Genomic DNA, 19312 nt, shown 5'->3' on the forward strand with positions numbered 1-19312 from the left:
TTCTCATGTTATGCATCACGTTTGAGCTTTAGGAAAAAACAATAAGGTTTGTTCTCAAGCATGTAAAGGTGAGCTCCTGTTTATGTTCGTTTTAAATGTGAATAAATGTCTAAATTCAATCTTTTCATCAAATAAAGCGATCGTGTCCCTTAGGAAAATTTGGACTAAACCACTCAATTCATATGGATTGGTTTACTATATCTATGAACTTTTTGAAGCGTTACAGTGGTAGTTGCCTAGACTATCAATGGAGGGACAGAAAGCTCTCAGATTTCATCAAAAAGATCTTCATTTGTGTTCTGAAGATGAACGAAAGTCTTACAGGTTTGGAACGAGATGAGTAATTAATGACACGAGGGTGAGTAATTAATGACAGAATGTTCGAAAGCATTCGAAACATTGAAAGCATGACCCGAGACATATCTAGATACCAAAATATCATAAAGACTAAGGCTCGTTTGACTTGGCCAAGAAAGAAACTACTCAATGGATCCATGAAGAACCTTTAACATTCATGGAACCTTTACATTGAACAAAAGGTTCTTTATAGTGGAAAATGGTTTGTTAGATTTTAAAATGTTCTTTAAAAAACATTGTTCTTTTAAGACAGTTTCGCTGAAAGGTTCTTTAGGAACCAAAACTGGTTCTTCTATGGCATCGCTGTGAAAACCCCCATTTGGAACTTTATTTTTAAGAGTGCAGAACATCATGATAGTGACTTTTGTACAGGCGCAACTACCCACATTTTCCCATTACCCACTACCCACAGATGTAAAAATCTTGCTTTACTTAATAGAATTAATAGATAAAAGACTCTGCACTTAATTGCTTATTACTGGTGTTATAAGAGATTCAAAATAAGATATTATTCAAACTATGAAGAGAAAATGTTACACTGAACATCTTATTAGGATTTTTATATTACGTTATCGATAGAAATTCAACCTAAAATGTATAGAAAACAGATACAACACCATTAAAATGCAATAAAGTCGAACATAATATTGCAAAAGGAATAAAAACAACAACTCTCATGGGGCAGAATGAATCTACCTGTTCGACTTGTCCGTCAAAGTTTCTATGGCAACAAGGGGGGGTCAAAACAAGAGGTCATGGAATGGCCAGCACAAGGGGGGTTTTATGATCCCTGTGTGGGTGGGTGGACAGGAAGTTTATCTTCTATGGTGTTTATGATGTGTGTTTGTGTGTTTGTTTATTTGTGGGGGAAGGGCTACCAATCTTAAAGACTAAATCTCAAATCAAACACACACACACACACACACACACACACACACACACACACACACACACACACGTTGGGGACTTTCAACAGGCATTGTTATACTGTACAAACTGTATCTTCTATCCCCCTCTACACTAACACTACCTCTTAACCTACCCATCACACAAAACTTCCTGCATTTTTACATTTTCAAAAAACATAATTTACTATGATTTATAAGCTGTTTTCCTCATGAGGACCAAAAAATTCTGGTATTATCATCCTTGTGGATTTTGTCCCCATAACATAGTAAATAAATACTTGAACCACACATACACACACACACACACACAACACTCAAACTCTCTTTTACCTAATTGTGCAACTAGCTTTTATCCAGTCGCTTTGGATAAAAGTGTCTGCTAAATGTAAATGTAAATTTATCTGAGCAATCTTGTGTTGTTTTTGAATTATAAAAGCTTTATAAAATCACGAAAAATGTTAGAAATACTTCTTACTCTGTAGTGAAAATGTTGCATATAATACACATACATGTTGGCTTCTCCCTCCTCTCTTGTTCCACTCTGTAAGGTCAGTGAGAGGAGAAAGGTCACTCAGAAGTGAAAGGTCAAGGCTGTTGACTATACAGTTTTATTCTGGTATGTGCAGTGACCAATCCAGTGTTGCTATAGCAACGCTGATCATCTAGACTTAATGTAACTGTTGAAACGAGGAGTTTCAGTTTGCTAAAAAATTGGCATCATGTTTAGTCCGTATGCGTTTGTGTTGTTCACAGTTGAGCTGTGTGTGTGTGTGTGTGTGTGTGTGTGTGTGTGTGTGTGTGTGTGTGTGGTGTGTGTGTGTGTGTGTGTGTGTGTGTGTGTGTGTGTGTGTATATCTGTGCCAAACAGATGCGGGAAACGCAGCTGTAAAAGCTGGGAAGTCCTGACAACCTTTGTGTTTGCTAAAAACAAGCTGGTCATTTTATGACATTTTGTAGTATTAATAGTGTGAATAGTGTGTCCACACTGAAAATTCCAAATAGAAAAAGTACACACTAAAAAATAGCCGGATGATGCACTTAAATAACCGAAGAAAAAAATTAAGCTTTAATTACACTTTAAAAAATGCTGGGTTAAAAATAACCCAAGTTGGGTTGAAAATGGACTACCCCAGCAATTGGGTTGTTTTAACCCAGCGGTTGGGTTAAATGTTTGCTTAAAACAACCAAATTGCTGGGTTAAAACAACCTAATCACTGGGTTAAAACAACCCAATTGCTGAGTTAGTCCATTTTAAACCCAACTTGGGTTATTTTTAACCCAGCATTGAGTGTAACAACCCAACAACCCAGAGTGTACGTAGTTAAGAAGTTTGGGGGCTATCAGACTTCAATGTTGAACAATAAAATAACCATAAGTACATAATGTATACGTGCATTGTAGAGTGCATAATTTGGGACGCAGCTATCACTCTAAAAAACAACCCAAGTTGGGTTGAAAATGGACTAACCCAGCAATTGGGTTGTTTTAACAAAGCAATTGGGTTGTTTTAAACAAACATTTAACACAACCGCTGGGTTAAAACGACCGAATAGCTGTGTAAAAACAACCCAATTGCTGGGTTAGTCCATTTTAAACCCAACTTGGATTGTTTTTGACCCAGCATTTTTTATTCAGAAAATTACCTAATAACCTCATTCATTGCTTGAAATGTTTGTGATTTCTAGAAAGAATATAGCAAATTAATACACTCAATTACAATATTAGTGTAGCGAATGCTCACATAAAGAACCACAATGATCAAAGTAAAAACATTGTAGTATTTGAGTTTTACACAATTTCTAAATATAAAGCCATTCTTCATCAGCTTATCAAATGTACATTTTATACTGTAAAAAGTCACCTACGTGTGTTCTGTGTGGTAATATCTAAATGAACTGATTTTAAATAAGTCAGAAAATATTATTTAGTATGACTGAATCAACCTGACTGACTGAAATATTGCATGGTGCAAAAAAAACCTAGAATTAAAGTATAAAAAGTATACTTTTTTTTAACCCTTACCCAATAAATGTAGTGACACATTATTCATAAATAATTGTAGCATAATTTATGCTAACATCAGTCACTCCCTACCCACAGGGTCAGGACATGAGCCTGCTCTACCAGTGAATAATTACATAGCAGTAAAAAATTTAAGATTCATACACTTTCTGCACTAACTTCACATTGTTTTTGCATTCGAACGCAGGCCCTTGAATAAAATTAAATTAGTAATAAAATAACTGTTTTATTGTTATTATTCAATTATTACATTGGTGCCCCCAATCATGAAAATGCAGTGACATCTTTCCAATGATATCAGGAACACCGATTCCCATAATAACCATATGGGCTTTAGTAGTAAATACAGCAAAGATATTCAACTTTCACTTTTTTTCCCACACAAAACAGCATTAGACATTAATGTTATTTTGCCTACACGGAATTTTTTTCAGAAACGCCACTGATTAAAAATGTTACAGCTGGTTGTTTGTTGTCATTGACGTATTTTTGTGGCGCTCGAGGGTGATTCGCTCAAGTTCAAAAGTTCATCTTTTACGATTCCTCGCGGACGTGCATATAAAAACATTCCTCAGCAGCGCTTTAAAAGACCTCACTGTCCCCAAACTCCAGCTCTATAAGTCCATTCATCACATTACACACACATTTTACCCCATAGGCTACAAGGGATAGTAACACTACAGATTGCATTAACATTTTGGAAAGTTGCATTGAGAATGCTCTAAAATACACTAGCTATATTAAACCTGTTAAAGTTAATTATAGAGTCTACTTGCCTTAATTTTGACCTCACGCATTAAATATAAGATTCAGAACTGCATTTGAAACACATTAATTGACATGCAAGACTGAATAACTGTGCACGGGCACCAGAAACTCACCGCTGCTCAGTAATTTGTCCCGTTTGGAGAAGTCAAATCCGTTGGGTCGGTTCTCCACCTCCATCCTCCTGTAGATGAACTGAGCGAGCGTGTCTCTCTGCGGTCCGCCTGCACTCTGAGCTCTGACCTCTGCGAGCCCTCTGCTCTCCGCGCGCTCATGTCAAGAGCTCGTGTCAGCGTGAAAACACCTTGCTTGGGTCACGTGACGACACGCCCCCGAGTTGCCATCTGGGAGTCGCAGTTCATCTGATAGATAGATAGATAGATAGATAGATAGATAGATAGATAGATAGATAGATAGATAGATAGATAGATAGATAGATAGATAGATAGACAGACAGACAGACAGACAGACAGACAGACAGACAGACAGACAGACAGACAGACAGACAGACAGATAGATAGATAGATAGATAGATAGATAGATAGATAGATAGATAGATAGATAGATAGATAGATAGATAGATAGATAGATAGATAGATAGATAGATAGATAGATAGCATACAGACAGACAGACAGACAGACAGACAGACAGATATAAACCTCTTGCTGTTCCTGTCGCCTAATAATAGAATAGCAAAAAACACTGATGTGACAAGCCATCAGAACCGAACCGAACCGAAAACCATGGTTAAAAACCGAGGTATTGAACCGTGGACTAACTGTATTGTTGCATCCCTAATAGATAGATAACTGATAGACAGACAGACAGACAGACAGACAGACAGACAGACAGACAGACAGACAGACAGACAGATAGACAGATAGACAGATAGACAGATAGATAGATAGATAGATAGATAGATAGATAGATAGATAGATAGATAGATAGATAGATAGATAGATAGATAGATAGATAGATAGATAGATAGATAGATAGATAGATAGGACAGGACAGCCATTGGACTCTATAGAGTAAGATTTGAAACATTCTGAACTTAGAAATGAAGTTTATGAGGGAAGCACAGAAACCAGTCAATCCAATGACGCGTCTCGCTGTCATCCAACAGTTTCATTGTCCTCTGGTGCCGCCCAGTGGTCATTTACATCAGTGCATCTGTCATTGAGGTTTGAAAAAGGTCTGACGTCAAACCAAGAGGACCACAATATGGTCTGACTTCAAACCGAACTTTTCTCACTTTTAAATGACCTTTACTTTAAGGTTTAAAGGTCAATTAAATGGTTTTACCTTTAAAAGGTAAAAAGACAACGAGAGCCAATAACAGCAGGTGTGATATTATTGTATAAAGTACCCATTTCCTCTTGTTTATTATTTAAGCTATATTGAAGAAGCTGTGAAGAAACGTTTGTGTCAAGGTAATTAATTATGAACATTAACTGTCAAAATATGCACACAAAAAAAGGATAAAACGAATGCAAGCTATAAAATGAACATTAGCAAAACAAATACTTTTTTTATGTAATTGTTAATGTAATTGTAATCATTCGTTTGTAATTGTAATGACCACCTTTTTGATTGTTATCAAAAACACATGATTTGAGATCTGAAGATGACATAATTCTCCCGTGATGGTTGTGTGTTCATTGTTGGATATTATTAGGCATATTACTATAGTAGACACTTCACAATAAGGTCTCATTCGTTAACATCAGTTAATGTAGCCTATTAACTAACGATGAGCAAAACTTTTGTTACAGTATTTATTCATATTTGGTAATGTTTGTTCATGTTAGTCCACAGTGCATTAACTAATGTTAACAAATACAACTTTTGATTTCTATAATGTATTAGTTAATGTCGAAATTAACATTAACTAAGATTAATATATGCTGTAGAAGTATTGTTCATTTCCTAGTTCATATTAACTAAAGTAGTCCATGTTGACTAATGTAAAGTGTTACCATAGTAATAATACATATGTAGGCTATGATATTTGGATGCTGTATGATTACATATATTTTAAAGTATGTTTTTAATCATAATTTACCATAAATTGCCATATTAACATGCAAATAACTTATTCATATTTACATTACGTACCATTTTTTTCTATGGATTTGGACGTCCAGTAGGTGGAGGCGTTGAGAGAGAGAGAGAGAGAGAGAGAGAGAGAGAGAGAGAGAGAGAGAGAGAGAGAGAGAGAGAGAGAAAGAGAGGGTGATGGTGATGATGATGATGATGGGTCTGCAGTCGCATCAGCGCACATCTCACACATTCACACAGATGAGCTTCATACACCGGCGAGATGTGGAGGATTGTGGAGCTCGTGGCTTGTTTACTTATGATGTGCAGTCATGTATCATCTCAGAACAAGGTAAGAACGTATTTCAAAGTTTGAGAATGAGTTTTGCATTTATGTGCATTTATTAAAAAGCTTGTTAGGATATTATTTCAGAACTGTGTAATTCCAGAACATGCAAAAATAAATGTTTTATTCACTCATTGTATTACTAAATATAACTATGCTTTAATTATTCCAAAGCATCTAAACAATATAAAGAATACTATTTATTTTACTCAGTTGCATACAAAATGTTTTAAAAATATACATTTGACTAAAATGGGACTCATGCATGACAGTGTTGAATATAACTTTCTCAGTTGGAAATGAAATGGCATGATAGTGGAGATAAAAGCAGATTCAGTTCAGTGGGATTTGGTGTTTTTATATATAGTTACATTGATTATTCGCACGGGTGGGCACGTTGAAAGGTCTGGGATTAAACTCTTCAGCAGGGCAGAGGACACACACACCGTGCGTAACGCAAGCACCGCTGACTCGAGTTCAAAGGTCTTGGGTTCATGATTGGAAAAATATCATAACAAAATCACAGGTGCTCAATCCTGCTCCTGAACGTTTCTGCTGTGTTGTTCTAATCTAATGCACCTGCACAGAAGAATATTTGATTGCTCAGAGGTTTTTACATTCATAACGCATTAGCCTTATTGTTCAAATGAAAAGAGACATCATTTGGAGTTCTTCAGATCGCCACACCTCCAGACACCTTTTCAAAAACAGCAGTTCTAACAGGGATTTACAGAAGTTTTTGCAAAGTGTTCCTCCAGTTGTATCAACACTGTTTTGTCTGTTTAAAAAAAAAGAAGAAGAAGAAGATAGTATAAAAACTCTCTAAAATCAAGCATTAAACTAACTGTATAGAAAATATTTGATTTAATTTTGTTTCCAATATAGACCTTAAAGGTCCCATGGTGTGGATTTGTATTATTATTTTATAATGTTTCCTGAGATGTACTTATATTGTTAGTATGAATTTTACATCATAAAATGTCATAATTTAGAAATAAAAAGCATTTTTTTCTATACTGATATCAGCCCTCTGGCTTGAATGCTCTATTTCAAGGGGTGTGTCTGATGTGAGACTTCAGTGAAAACGCCCACTGTTGTGATTGGCTGACATCTTTGCATTTGAAATGAGTATTAGATTATGTGGCGGAGGGGGCGTGGTTTAGTGAGGTCTGCACGCACTGCCAGAGAGAGAGAGAGATGGGCTGCATGTGGACCAGAAAGATGGAGGAAGATTGCTGAGGAAAGTTTTATTGTACTGAGTTGTTGAGCGCGAGTTTATTTTGTTTGTATCTGAGAGTTCTGAATAAACACGAGTCCCAGTCACGTGACCTGTCGTCTTCCTCCTTATTCTACGAACTTTGTAACATGTGGAACCCCTCTCGAATACTTTTACTACGTTTGTTTTACCATTACAGCTGTCAAGCATTATTTTTAGATCTTTTCCCATCACATGAAAAGCTGCAGTGATGAGCATTGAGTACAAATGCAGTTTGTTGATCGCATGAATGCAGTGCTATTTCTCTCACAAAATGCTTTCACAATCGACATGAATACAGTAAGAGCCTCGTTGTGCAGCATAACAGCGTCATTCATTATAACAGCAGTTTGGACAAGTGTGCAGATACACTCGCGACGTGTGATTGACAGATCCGAGCATTATAAAGAGAGCATTATTTGATCGCTATTCGTGTCTAATCAAAATTTAAATAACAGATTTGTTTCATGCTACTAACAGAAACGATGTGAAGTTGATTGTTTTAGTCACTGGCTTGATTCACTAATGCATTACTCTTAGGGCATCAAGACGGCCAGCGGCGGGAATGACAGTATTAAACGATTTAGAAAGAAAGTCTGTGTGAACTTGAATGATTAGCTACACATCAGAAATCACTGATCACAGATCAGGCATTAATTAACACTTTTACTCACTGTTTGTGGCGGTGCTGTCGAATCAATATGGTAAAAGTCTGCTTGTAAAGCCTGTGCTGACATCGCGACTGATAAACGGAATCCATTTTCTCCAAATTCTCTGAGCGGGCAAAGCAGAGGAAGGGGAGGTAACCATTCCCCGTATGACGACATAACAGGGAAGATTCCAGATCGGCTCGTCTGAGCTCTCATTTTCTCAAAGGCAGAGCAGGACAGCCAGAACTCGGTTTACACCTATCAACATTTCTAGACACTTGGGGACCATATACAGGCTAGGGGAACTCATATTAATGTTAAAAAACCTCATAAAATGAAAATTTCATGCCATGGGACCTTTAAAAAAACTTCTAATCTTCCATCATTTGCATTTCATTTCATATCAATTTTGTCTGATGTTTCTACCGAAATTCCTATGATTGTATGGAGCAATTAACCCTTAAACGCATACCTCGGGTCTTTAGTGACCCGGGAGATCATTCACTACCCTCACCCTCATTCATTTTTTCATTCATTCAAGTTAGCCATCAGCCTTTTTAGTATTCCTCAATCAATTCATTTTAAACAACATAACAAGAAAAAAAAAAAATACAATTATAAAAGAATGCCTGTTTTCCCATAAATTTTTTTTGTAAAAATGGTATAGTGTCACTAACGACCCGAGGTGTGTAACAGTGCAAGTCTATTTTTTCTGCACAACGATAATTGAATCTATGAGGACTGAATAAGTGCAATTCACCTTGTCTGATACACAATGTCCGATAATGATAAAGTGACGTTTCACTCATTGTTACCGCAGGCAGAAAACAAAAGAATAGGAAGTATCATCTGCAAAACTTGAAATGGCTCAGCGATTTACTGCGGATCACGTGCTGAACGCAATCTAATATTACTGTCACTGTCACTTGATGGTGGATCTGGTGAAGAAGCTGTCAGCGATCTAAAATATTGATTTTGAAGATGCTGAAAATTTTAGTATTATGTTTGAGATGGCGAATATGAGGCAGATGCTGAATGTACTGGGAAATGAGCTCTGGTGAGGACAGTGATGATGGTATAATATGCTTTATTTTATTCTTCTGTAATTGTTACTCTAATATCAGGAGAGTTTTATATTATCGTGACAGGTAGAGATCCATCCGTGTTAGATATAGATCCGGGTCACTAAAGACCCGAATATGTAATAATGATTGGTGAAACATTCATGCATTTAAGGGTTAAAGTGTTCATAGCTCAGCAAATGTAAGAGTCCATATTGAAATCTTTGATATTGTTGTCTTGGCAAATCTGAGTGCACTTTGAGACATAGAGATCTTTACTCTAACTCTAGATGAGACATAGGATTATGAGCAATTTTTTTGTCCTCAGGAGAAAAATCTTAAAAGGAAAAGACAATTTGCTCTTTATTTCATTAAATTTCTGTCTACACTCTTAAAAATAAATGTTCCAGAAAGAACCAAAAAGGGGTTTTCACGGCGATGCCATGGAAGAACCATTTTTGGTTCCCTGGAGATCCATTTTGGGAAAGGTTCTTTAAATAACAATTTTTTTCTAACCATTTTATAGTCTAAAGAACCTTTCTACGCCATAAAGAACCTTTTGTGCAATGGAAGGGTTGTTTGGATATTTACGGTTCTTCATGGAACCAAACACCCCACCAAAGAACCTTTAATTTTAAGAGTGTACACTCTTAAACATCCTTTCAGAACCTTTATTTTTTTCCACAAAATGCCATAGAAGGTCTATTTTGGGTTCTCCAAAGAACCTTTTTGTGAAAAGTTTTTACAAGAACCCATTTTATTCATCTAAAGAACCATTTCCCACTATAAAGAACGCTTTGTCCAATGGAAAGGTTCTGTGGATGTTGCAAGTTCTTCATTGAATCATCAATGCCAATAAAGAACCTTTATTTTAAAGAGTGAAGATTGAGAGAATTGTTCAATATGCGTTTTCCCTAAAGATGCTTGTTATTTTCAGATAAACCATAAGACCTTGAGGCGCAGGTGTGTTTGATTATAGTTGAACTCAGAAGGTATCTCTCCAGGAGCAAACCTGAGCATCTTAAATCATGGATTTGAGTAACATATAGGGAAAAAGTGGAGAGACATCTGAAAAAAAGACAGCTGCTTTGTAATCCATCATATAGATTTCCATTATCCTTCCATTATAGTCTCCACTCCATACTGCAAATATTTCATGGTGACATCTTCAACGTTTTTGACCCCGAACGTTCACATTGCACCTAACGAGAAGTGTTTACCACTTCATTCGAAGCTTATTTTGAGCCCTCCAGCTGTGCCGGACAGATGAAAGGCTGATGTGTGCACAGCTAAAGTCACTTCGGCTAAAACGGTTGATTTACCATGAATAAAACCACACATGAGAAAACGACACTGAGACGTCAAGACGCATCAAGAGCCGCACTTATCACAGGTCACGGCTCACTGGAGAGGAGGACAGGGCCCCAATCCTCACTTTTGTAGGATTGTTTTCTTGTTTTATTCATTGTCCTAAAAAAGCTTGATTTTAACATTTTCAGACAGAGGAAAAAACTATATATTAGTGCTGGGAATCGATTACATTTTTTTTACTAATTAATCAAATTTTGATTAATCGCAAGTTTTGTATATTTTTGTAGTTTTTTATATTTTGATATTGTATTAATTTCAGTTACTCTCCAAATTAATGTATAAACAATTTAAAGACAGCATATTTTAAATATTTGTTGTAATGGCATCTTTTTATGAATGAAGGCCAGTATCACTGATACTAATGTCTCTATGAAACATTAATGACGTTACATTACAGTATAAATGAAAGCGACCAATTTCAACATTTATTAGGCTTTAAAAAAAAAAACTTTTAATTTAAGTGAACTTAAAACAATCTTTATATAAACGATAATAAATAATAAATAAATGTTAGATTTACCTGTGGCCTTCTCTGTTAGACATATACAGAAATTTAATAGTTATCAAACACCTTTCTTAACTGCATAAATAATAAATTAAATATAGATTAATCATCATTAAAGCTACCATTTTCTCTGTTCCCGTTGTTCCTTGATGAACATTAATGACAGGCATCATCAGTGCTGCTGTCACTTTAAGATTGGCCGCTGCCGAACATGACGCGGATCTGAAGCGCTGTCACGTGCATCTCATTTTCTCACAAGTTTAAAGGCCCACTGAAATCAAAATAAAGTTTTTTAGCTTTTAGTATGATTATCTTAGCCTTAAGGTTATGAATAAGCTGGTGTGTTTCAAAACAATGACAAAATTTGCATTTAGGAGATATAAGCATTCAAAACTTACAGACTCTCACTTCCATTAAAACAAATCACAGATTTTGATGACATCATCGCAGACTTCACCTTCTCATCAAATCTTCTGTCCAATCAAATGCGCTCTAGAATCTGAAGTCCCGCCCCCTGCTTTATAAATAGACCCTGAACTGCGTCTGAAAACGGTCAGTTGTTCACACATTTACTATTTTCTACATGGCGAACGGCACATAGCACACTATATATGCAATAGGAAACGATTCAGACAGTGTAAATATGTTTTCAATTGAGAATATGTTAGTCTTAAGGTTATCTATATGGTAGTGTGCTCCAAAACAATGGCAAAATTTGTATTTAGAAGATATAAGCATTCAAAAACCCCTTACATGTCACCGTCCCACCGGTGGGATGCTTGGCGCTAATTGCCTTTTTTCATATCCTATTATTTTGGTAATCATCATAAATTAGGTATCATTTAAAAGCTTACAAACTTGATGAATGAATCCTGTGAAAACCGTTTTGAAATCGGACGTTGCATTACCATGGAAACGGTACTCTAAATTCTTCTAGCGGGCTCCTCCCCTAGTGGACAGTGTCAGGTTTCATATATCAACATTTATTAGACCTTTTCTAATCTTGACAAAATACATTTCGTCGGAAAGGTCTGAGTCTCAAGGTACCATATTTGGTGACTGTTTTTTTGTTGTTGTTATAAGTGATATTCCAACGCTATCTCACGACCAATTCGTACATATTTTACGAGGTGGCTAATTCGTACGAATTTGTACGACCTCACTCATACGAATTTGTGCGTTTTGTCTAAACCCCAGTGACGGGTAGGTTTAGGGGCGGGGTTTAGGTAGGTAATTCGTACAAATTCATAAGAATTTGTCAACTCTTGGCAACTCGTCAAATATGTACGAATTAGCCACCTCGTAAAATATGTACGAATTGCCGTGAGATCGGGTTGAATATTTGGATACAGGAGAATGCATTCAAAAAAATCATGGAATGGGGATGACACCCAGTGGGTTTTTTTGGTATAGCGCTTCAACAATATCACATGCGAACTTTAATTTTTGTGATATCAACTTCAAATTTGGAACACATCTTGGTTAGACATATGGATTTGATTTTATAGTAATTTTAGAGTCTTTTACAGGCCAGAGACGCGATAGTGCAGAGCGGATCATATGCGCGAGTCGGCACAGACCACAAAATCAGACCCATTTGAATTCTGCTGTATTTTAAAGCGATATGTTGGAAATTAGGACGAGAAACGGTTAGAGATGAGGAGGAAACTGCGGGTTAAACAAGCTCAACGCCTCTGGCTGAGCTGTGATATAAACGAAACGCTATTGGCTATTTTAAAAAAGGGGAGGAGCATTTCGATATGACCCACCCTGTCTTTCTGTTTCAGTGGATATTACGTCAACACATTGAATAATGCTGCGTGTTTAAAGGCACTTGAGTGGGCCTTTAAAAAAACTAAGTTCAATTTAAAAAGTGCCAAGGGGTGATAGAGGAGGGGTAGGAGTGAGAAGAGCAAGACTGTGTGAAATAGTGATGGATGGTGGTGGTCCTGAGAGAAAAATTCACAAGCTTCTGTTTTTTTCTTTGTTCCTGGCAGTGCCTCAAAGATTGATATGTAGCTAAATTACTAATTATCTGAGTTGAAAGTGGAAGGACAAAAAGCCAGTCGGGTTCCTCTCATGGGATTACATGGGATTTGACCTATAAGGAGGATTACTCATGTCATGTCCTTCCAATTTGATCTGGCCTCTCCTCATGAAGTTTACATTTCTCATAGTTTACATAGAGTTCTCACAGTTGTTATGTCAGCTGCTGTGTGAATCAGAGTTTGTGCGTTTATCTTTGTAAGGACTGTATTTGTGCTACACGGGGTTTGAAGCACAGACTGTTTGGCTCTGTTGATCAGTGTTGATCATCATTCTGCACCTGTGCTTGGTGGTTACAGTCAGAGTTGATACTGGCAACAAGGAGAGATGGACAGATTAGACAAAGGTTTGAGGTCTGCAAGAACAAAATTTATATTTTTATTCAGCATGGACACATTAAATCAATCAAAAGTGACAGTAAAGACATTTGTAATGTTAAAGCGGTTGGTTTGAACTTTCTGTTCATTAAAGAATCCTGGAAAATGTATCACGGTTTCTGTTCATTGGTAATAAAAACGAATGTTTCTTCAGCAGCAAATCAGCATATTAGAGCGATTTCTGAAGGATCATGTGACACTGAAGACTTGAGTAATGATGCTGAAAATTCAGCTTTGATTACATTTTACAATATATTCAAATATAAAAGTTATTTTAAATTTTGCAATAATATTTCCCAATATTACTACTGTATCTTTGATTAAATAAATGCAGATTTGGTGAGCATAAGAGATGCTTTTCGAAACTCCCAAACTGTTGAATGGTAGTGTACATAGCAAAAAAAATTGTATTCAGGTGGTTTATGCCAAGCGGCAACCTCCCCCAGTTTTTCTTGAAGCCAATACGGAAGGGACTTAAACTGCAATTCATCGACTGGCCACTAGGGACAGGCTCCAGAAGGGAGCAGAATCTCATTGAGCCCCATGTTAAAATGTCCAACTTTACAGCAGAAAAAAAACATTGTTTACAGCCTGGTACAAATTGTGGTTTTGGTCTATACGGCTAATTTTGCCCTACATGACAATCGACCGTTCGCAAAGACCCGCCCCCTTTAGTTACTGTTGCTATGTCCAACAAGCCGCGCTATCACACCACCACACTCATCATATTCTCACGAGTCACGCAGTAAAAAACACATCGCACTGATCGCAGAGCAAAGAGGATAATGACAGACAGGACAGAGCAGGTTACTTTTAATATGAAACAAAGTCTCAACTCTAACATTTTGTCATTTTTTAAAGAAATGTAAACAACAAATACCGTTTTGTATCTCTTTAATGTGTGGTGACAGATAGCTGTAGCGCCTCAGTTAAAGCTGATCATGAACCGATCATCTCTTCCTTCTAGTTCATTTATGGTAACAAATAAACATGAATGAACTTCAGAAGTAATGTTGTTTCAACCGCGGAAAGACGTCAGTACACACCGTTTTACAAGTTCAAGTCCACCGACGTTAATCTACAAACTCTCTTTACTGCTTTGTCGGACAAAAAATGGCGGATTCGGCGAATGGCGGATTATGATTGGTCAGATCGCCTGTCAATCAAACTCCCAGCAAAGGGTGAATTGTGAGGGGGGGTTGTAACTAATTCATTTACATTATATAAAGCCTTAAAGTTCTGCATAATTAAGGCATAATAACACACCATTCATCCGGGTACAATGACTACCACCACGGGTTTATAATGGAAGACTTCAGCATTAATTTCAACATATATGGTAAAAACAAATCTTTTCAGCAATGGATAAAGGCTTAAAGCAGTTTGGAACTGTTTTTCTTCGCGGAAGCTTTGCGTAAGAGCTAATAAAATATTTGAACTCAAGACAATATGTCTAATTACACGGCTACTTGTCTCAAGTAAATAAGCGGGCTAATGTACATCCAGCCGGTTGTTATCGCAGAATAAACAGCAGATGTACATTATCCATTACGTGACGCGCTGCCAAGATGGCAACGGCCGACTTTGGCCCTGTCCCAAATGGCACACTTCATATGCACTTTCGGTCTTGTGGACTTACAATGGCTGCCGAGTGCGCATGTCCAATAAGTCCACAAGACCGTAGGGTGTCCGATTTGTCATTTTAGATCTCAGAAGGGTGCTTGCGAGCGCCCCCTTTGCGGACGATTTGCACCCGTGATGCACACTTTTGCCGAGCCCGCACTGATGTGAACTCTGCAGCAGACTTCTTCCCGACAGTCAAAGCGGCGTTACGTCATGAAAGTGCCGACTCGTAGGAATACCGCGAGGGTTTAGGGACAGGGCCTCAGAGGCTTCAGAACTGCTCTTCAGAATCCTATGGGTGACGTCACGGACACTACGTCCATATTTTTTTACAGTCTATGGTTTATGCTTAAAACAAGTGGATAATCTGTCAGTGGGAAATAATGTATACATTACAGAATCTTACCAAGATTATGTCTTAAAACCTTCTCTCAGGTAAATATATCTAGTTTTACAGCAATAGTTTTCTCAAAAATGTAATTCTCTGCATGTTCTGCGTGTCTCATTTCCCCCCCCCACACACGTGGCACTCGTGGTGTTTTCAGCCTCTGCAGCTTCACTATATTACCCCTTTTCCACCAGAATGAACCGGGTGCTAGTTCAGAGCCAGTGCTAGTGCCAGTTCGGAGTTGGTTCGACTGACGAGCCTTCTAAGAACCGGTTTGCCTTTCCACGGGCTAGAGAGCCACCACAGAGCCAGGTTTTACGTCACTGTATACGTCTCATCTTTCTCAGCAACGCTAGCGAGGCAGCGGGAAACACAAACACACCAGGCTTGTTCGAGATGCATCAGCGCTGCGCAGACGATCAGCATATGATATCAAAATACAGCATGAGTGAATCAAAAGCATAAGGAGTCGTATGCTCTCGTTGTACTCGTTGTCATACGGCGATCGGTCTGCACAGCGCCGATGCATCTCGAACAAGCCTTCCATCAACAATGGCGAACGTTGCGTTACTATTGATGCACATGGCTTTGCGATCCTACATCGGCATCAAAACACAGCAAATCCAATGCATTTGTGCAGCTCGCCATGATTTGTATAGACGGACATTACAAACAAGCAGCAGCTATTGGCTCCATTATCTGCTATTTCAAAAATGGCGGTCACAAGTTTGTGTTCATCTTGTTGGTCACGGTAACCCCGCCCCCAGCCCCTGACGCAAGCGGTTCTTACTTTTAGAACAGCAATTATTTGGTGCTACTTAAGAACCACTTTTCCTGGTTCAGAGCTGGTGCTTTGGGTGTGGAAAGACAAAGAACCGATTTGAAACTAGGCTCTTTTATCATACTTTTATTTTGCTGTCAGCATGGTTAATATGTGGTGTAAATGACAATGATGCTACAATATGCAGCAGTTCTATCTGTTCAACTCAATATAGCTATTCATTCCTTGGGATTTGTCATGCTGCCAGTATCTCAGTGGAAGAAATTCATCCCTGCTGTGGAAATCAGAGTGGATTGGCTTATTTTAGCACAACACAGCTGACACTTGCCCTCTGTTTGTTTGGAGACTTCGGTTGCTGTCCTAAACATGCCAAATAATAGCTGGGAAAGGGTGACCGCACATCCACAGTGACATGACATTGGCAAAGGGATTATATTGTAGATAAATCGTCATGCATGTCAATGAACTGATCCCTCAGAAAGATACAAAGATATATAGAAGTGTGGGGCAATAGAAGAAAAACATGTTTGAACAGAAAGTGAGCTCATAAATCACACACCATTCACCCACATGCCCTTCGCACAAACATTATCAGACACGCGGATCAAGCAATACGATCTTTCTCACGCTTGAAATGACCAAAGTTGGCAAGCTTTGATGATTTGTGTTTCCATTTGTTTTTTGAGAAGGTCTCAGAATTGCTGAAGAGGATATAAGTAATCCAAGATGTTAAATCTTCTCTCTCACAAACACACACACACACACACACACACACACACACACACACACACACACACACACACACACACACACACACACACACACACACACACACACCTGCATAGTGATCTGATCTGAATAAGGACACAATCTATATGATGCGGTTTTCTGCTCTCAGAGGTCAAAGGTCACTCATTTGAAACCATCTGCTTGCTTTCCACTCAGTCCATTGACAATAACCGTCCAGAAGACAGACGAACGGTAACTCTGTAACCCTAAAGATGGTGTATTTTACAGCTCATGTGACCGATTTACACGTGTTAACATTGATTCGTTGATTTTGGACTGGTCTGTTGAAGTTAAGAGGTACAGAAACGATTCTGTGTTTTTGGATTTGTCTTTATACGATTAACAGCAAAAGTAAGTTCGCCATATGACTTGACACTAATGACATTTTAGCAATTGAGTAATGATGGACACGTGGCGCTAGGAAGGAGGGAAGGTCAAATAGGTCACTGTGGCACATGTGGCTGAATTCTGTCGTGTGGCATTGGTGACCTTTTGACCTCAAACGTTCATATCTGATGTCAGGATCAGGAAAACAGCTTGAGTCTCAGCACTGATCAATAAACTCAAGTCTCAGGCTGGCTTGAGATTGACCTTTATTCAAATAAAGGCATTTGGATTGTTGCATGTCTCTAAAAAGAACTAAAGTGAACATTGTTTTGCAAGTTGACAGAAATGACACTGAAGTAGGTCATTGGGTCACAGCACACAATGTAATTTCCATGACTTTTTATCCATTTCCTTTTCAGATCTTCGGGGAGGAACAAGTCCGCATGACATCAGAGGGATCCGACTGCCGCTGTAAGTGCATCATGCGGCCTTTGACCCGGGACGCATGCGCTCGCTTGCGGACAGGAAGTGTGCGTGTGGAAGATTTTTACACGGTGGAGACGGTGAGTTCCGGTGCCGACTGTAAATGCTCCTGCACGGCTCCGCCCTCATCTCTCAACCCCTGCGAGAACGAATGGAAGATGGAAAAACTCAAGAAACAGGCGCCAGAGCTGCTCAAGGTAGACCTGATTCACTCTTTACTTTTAAAACACATCCCTTAAAACATATCCCATATCCCTTTGCCAGAGTTCTAGCATGATAACCATAGTTTAAGCATGAATAATATATTAATTAATATTATATATATCAAAAATAATAATATGTGTTTACATAATATATGTGTGTGTACTCTGTTAATTATTATTTATATATAAAATACACACACATTCATGTATATATTTAAGAAATATTTGCATGTATATACTGTATATACATTTATATAATCTATAATATATATAAATATAAATGTTTTATATATAAAAATAATATTTTTTTCTTAAATATATACATGCTTGTGTGTGTATTTATATATAAATAATAATTAACAGAGTACACACACATATATTATGTAAACAAAAACTTTTATTTTGGATGCGATTAATCGCGATTAATCTTCTGACAGCCCTAATATATATATATATATATATATATATATATATATATGTATCGGCAGCGGCTATTTAAGTGAAAATAGCATATTTTCTTAGCGATAATTGCTATTTACACTAAGTGCAAATAGTGATAAGTGCTATTTATACCGAGTGTAAATAGCAACTAGAAGTGAAAATAACATATTTTCTTGGCAATAGATGATATTTACACTAAGTGCAAATAGCTGTAGATGCTATTTACTTAGTGAAATAATGATATATTATATTTACTCCATGTAAAAGTAGTTTGTCTTTGCAATATGTGTAAATAGTAATTAGATGCTATTCATACTTTATTTTGACAGATACATACTATTTGCACCTCAGTATTGTTGTACATTAACAGAATGCAATAATAACATGTAAGGCTGTGTTCACACTTGACGTCTTTTTGACAAGAAAAAGTTGACAAGAGCACTCTTTTAGTAAAAAAGAAAAGCTGGCATTTGGATCAAAATAGCAGCCGAGGGCGTCTTTTGTTGCTATAACAACAGCTGCAACAAGAGTGCTGTGTGGTGCAGAGATACAAAATATCTTGATGAGAACTCT

At 37.5% G+C, this 19312-nt stretch overlaps 3 protein-coding genes across 3 annotated transcripts in view; 2 read left to right on the forward strand and 1 right to left on the reverse strand.

The window, feature by feature from the left end:
• The window catches only part of nr6a1b (nuclear receptor subfamily 6, group A, member 1b), a 48693-nt gene extending 44325 nt beyond the window's left edge, over positions 1-4368 (reverse strand). Inside the window, exon 1 of the mRNA XM_079835146.1 lies at positions 4169-4368. Within this exon, the coding sequence (XP_079691272.1) occupies positions 4169-4232 (64 nt within the window). The 5' untranslated portion in view covers positions 4233-4368. The remainder of the gene's footprint in view (positions 1-4168) is intronic.
• Positions 1-19312, forward strand: part of LOC307137479 (uncharacterized protein) — an 890992-nt gene that overhangs the window by 286475 nt on the left and 585205 nt on the right. The window lies entirely within an intron of this gene.
• The window catches only part of LOC307137289 (olfactomedin-like protein 2A), a 40240-nt gene continuing 27265 nt past the window's right edge, over positions 6338-19312 (forward strand). Inside the window, exons 1-2 of the mRNA XM_079834866.1 lie at positions 6338-6445; positions 18032-18292. Of these exons, the coding sequence (XP_079690992.1) occupies positions 6377-6445; positions 18032-18292 (330 nt within the window). The 5' untranslated portion in view covers positions 6338-6376. The remainder of the gene's footprint in view (positions 6446-18031; positions 18293-19312) is intronic.

This window comes from Gobio gobio (assembly GCF_949357685.1).
Source record: "Gobio gobio genome assembly, chromosome: 14".
Lineage (NCBI taxonomy): Eukaryota > Metazoa > Chordata > Actinopteri > Cypriniformes > Gobionidae > Gobio > Gobio gobio.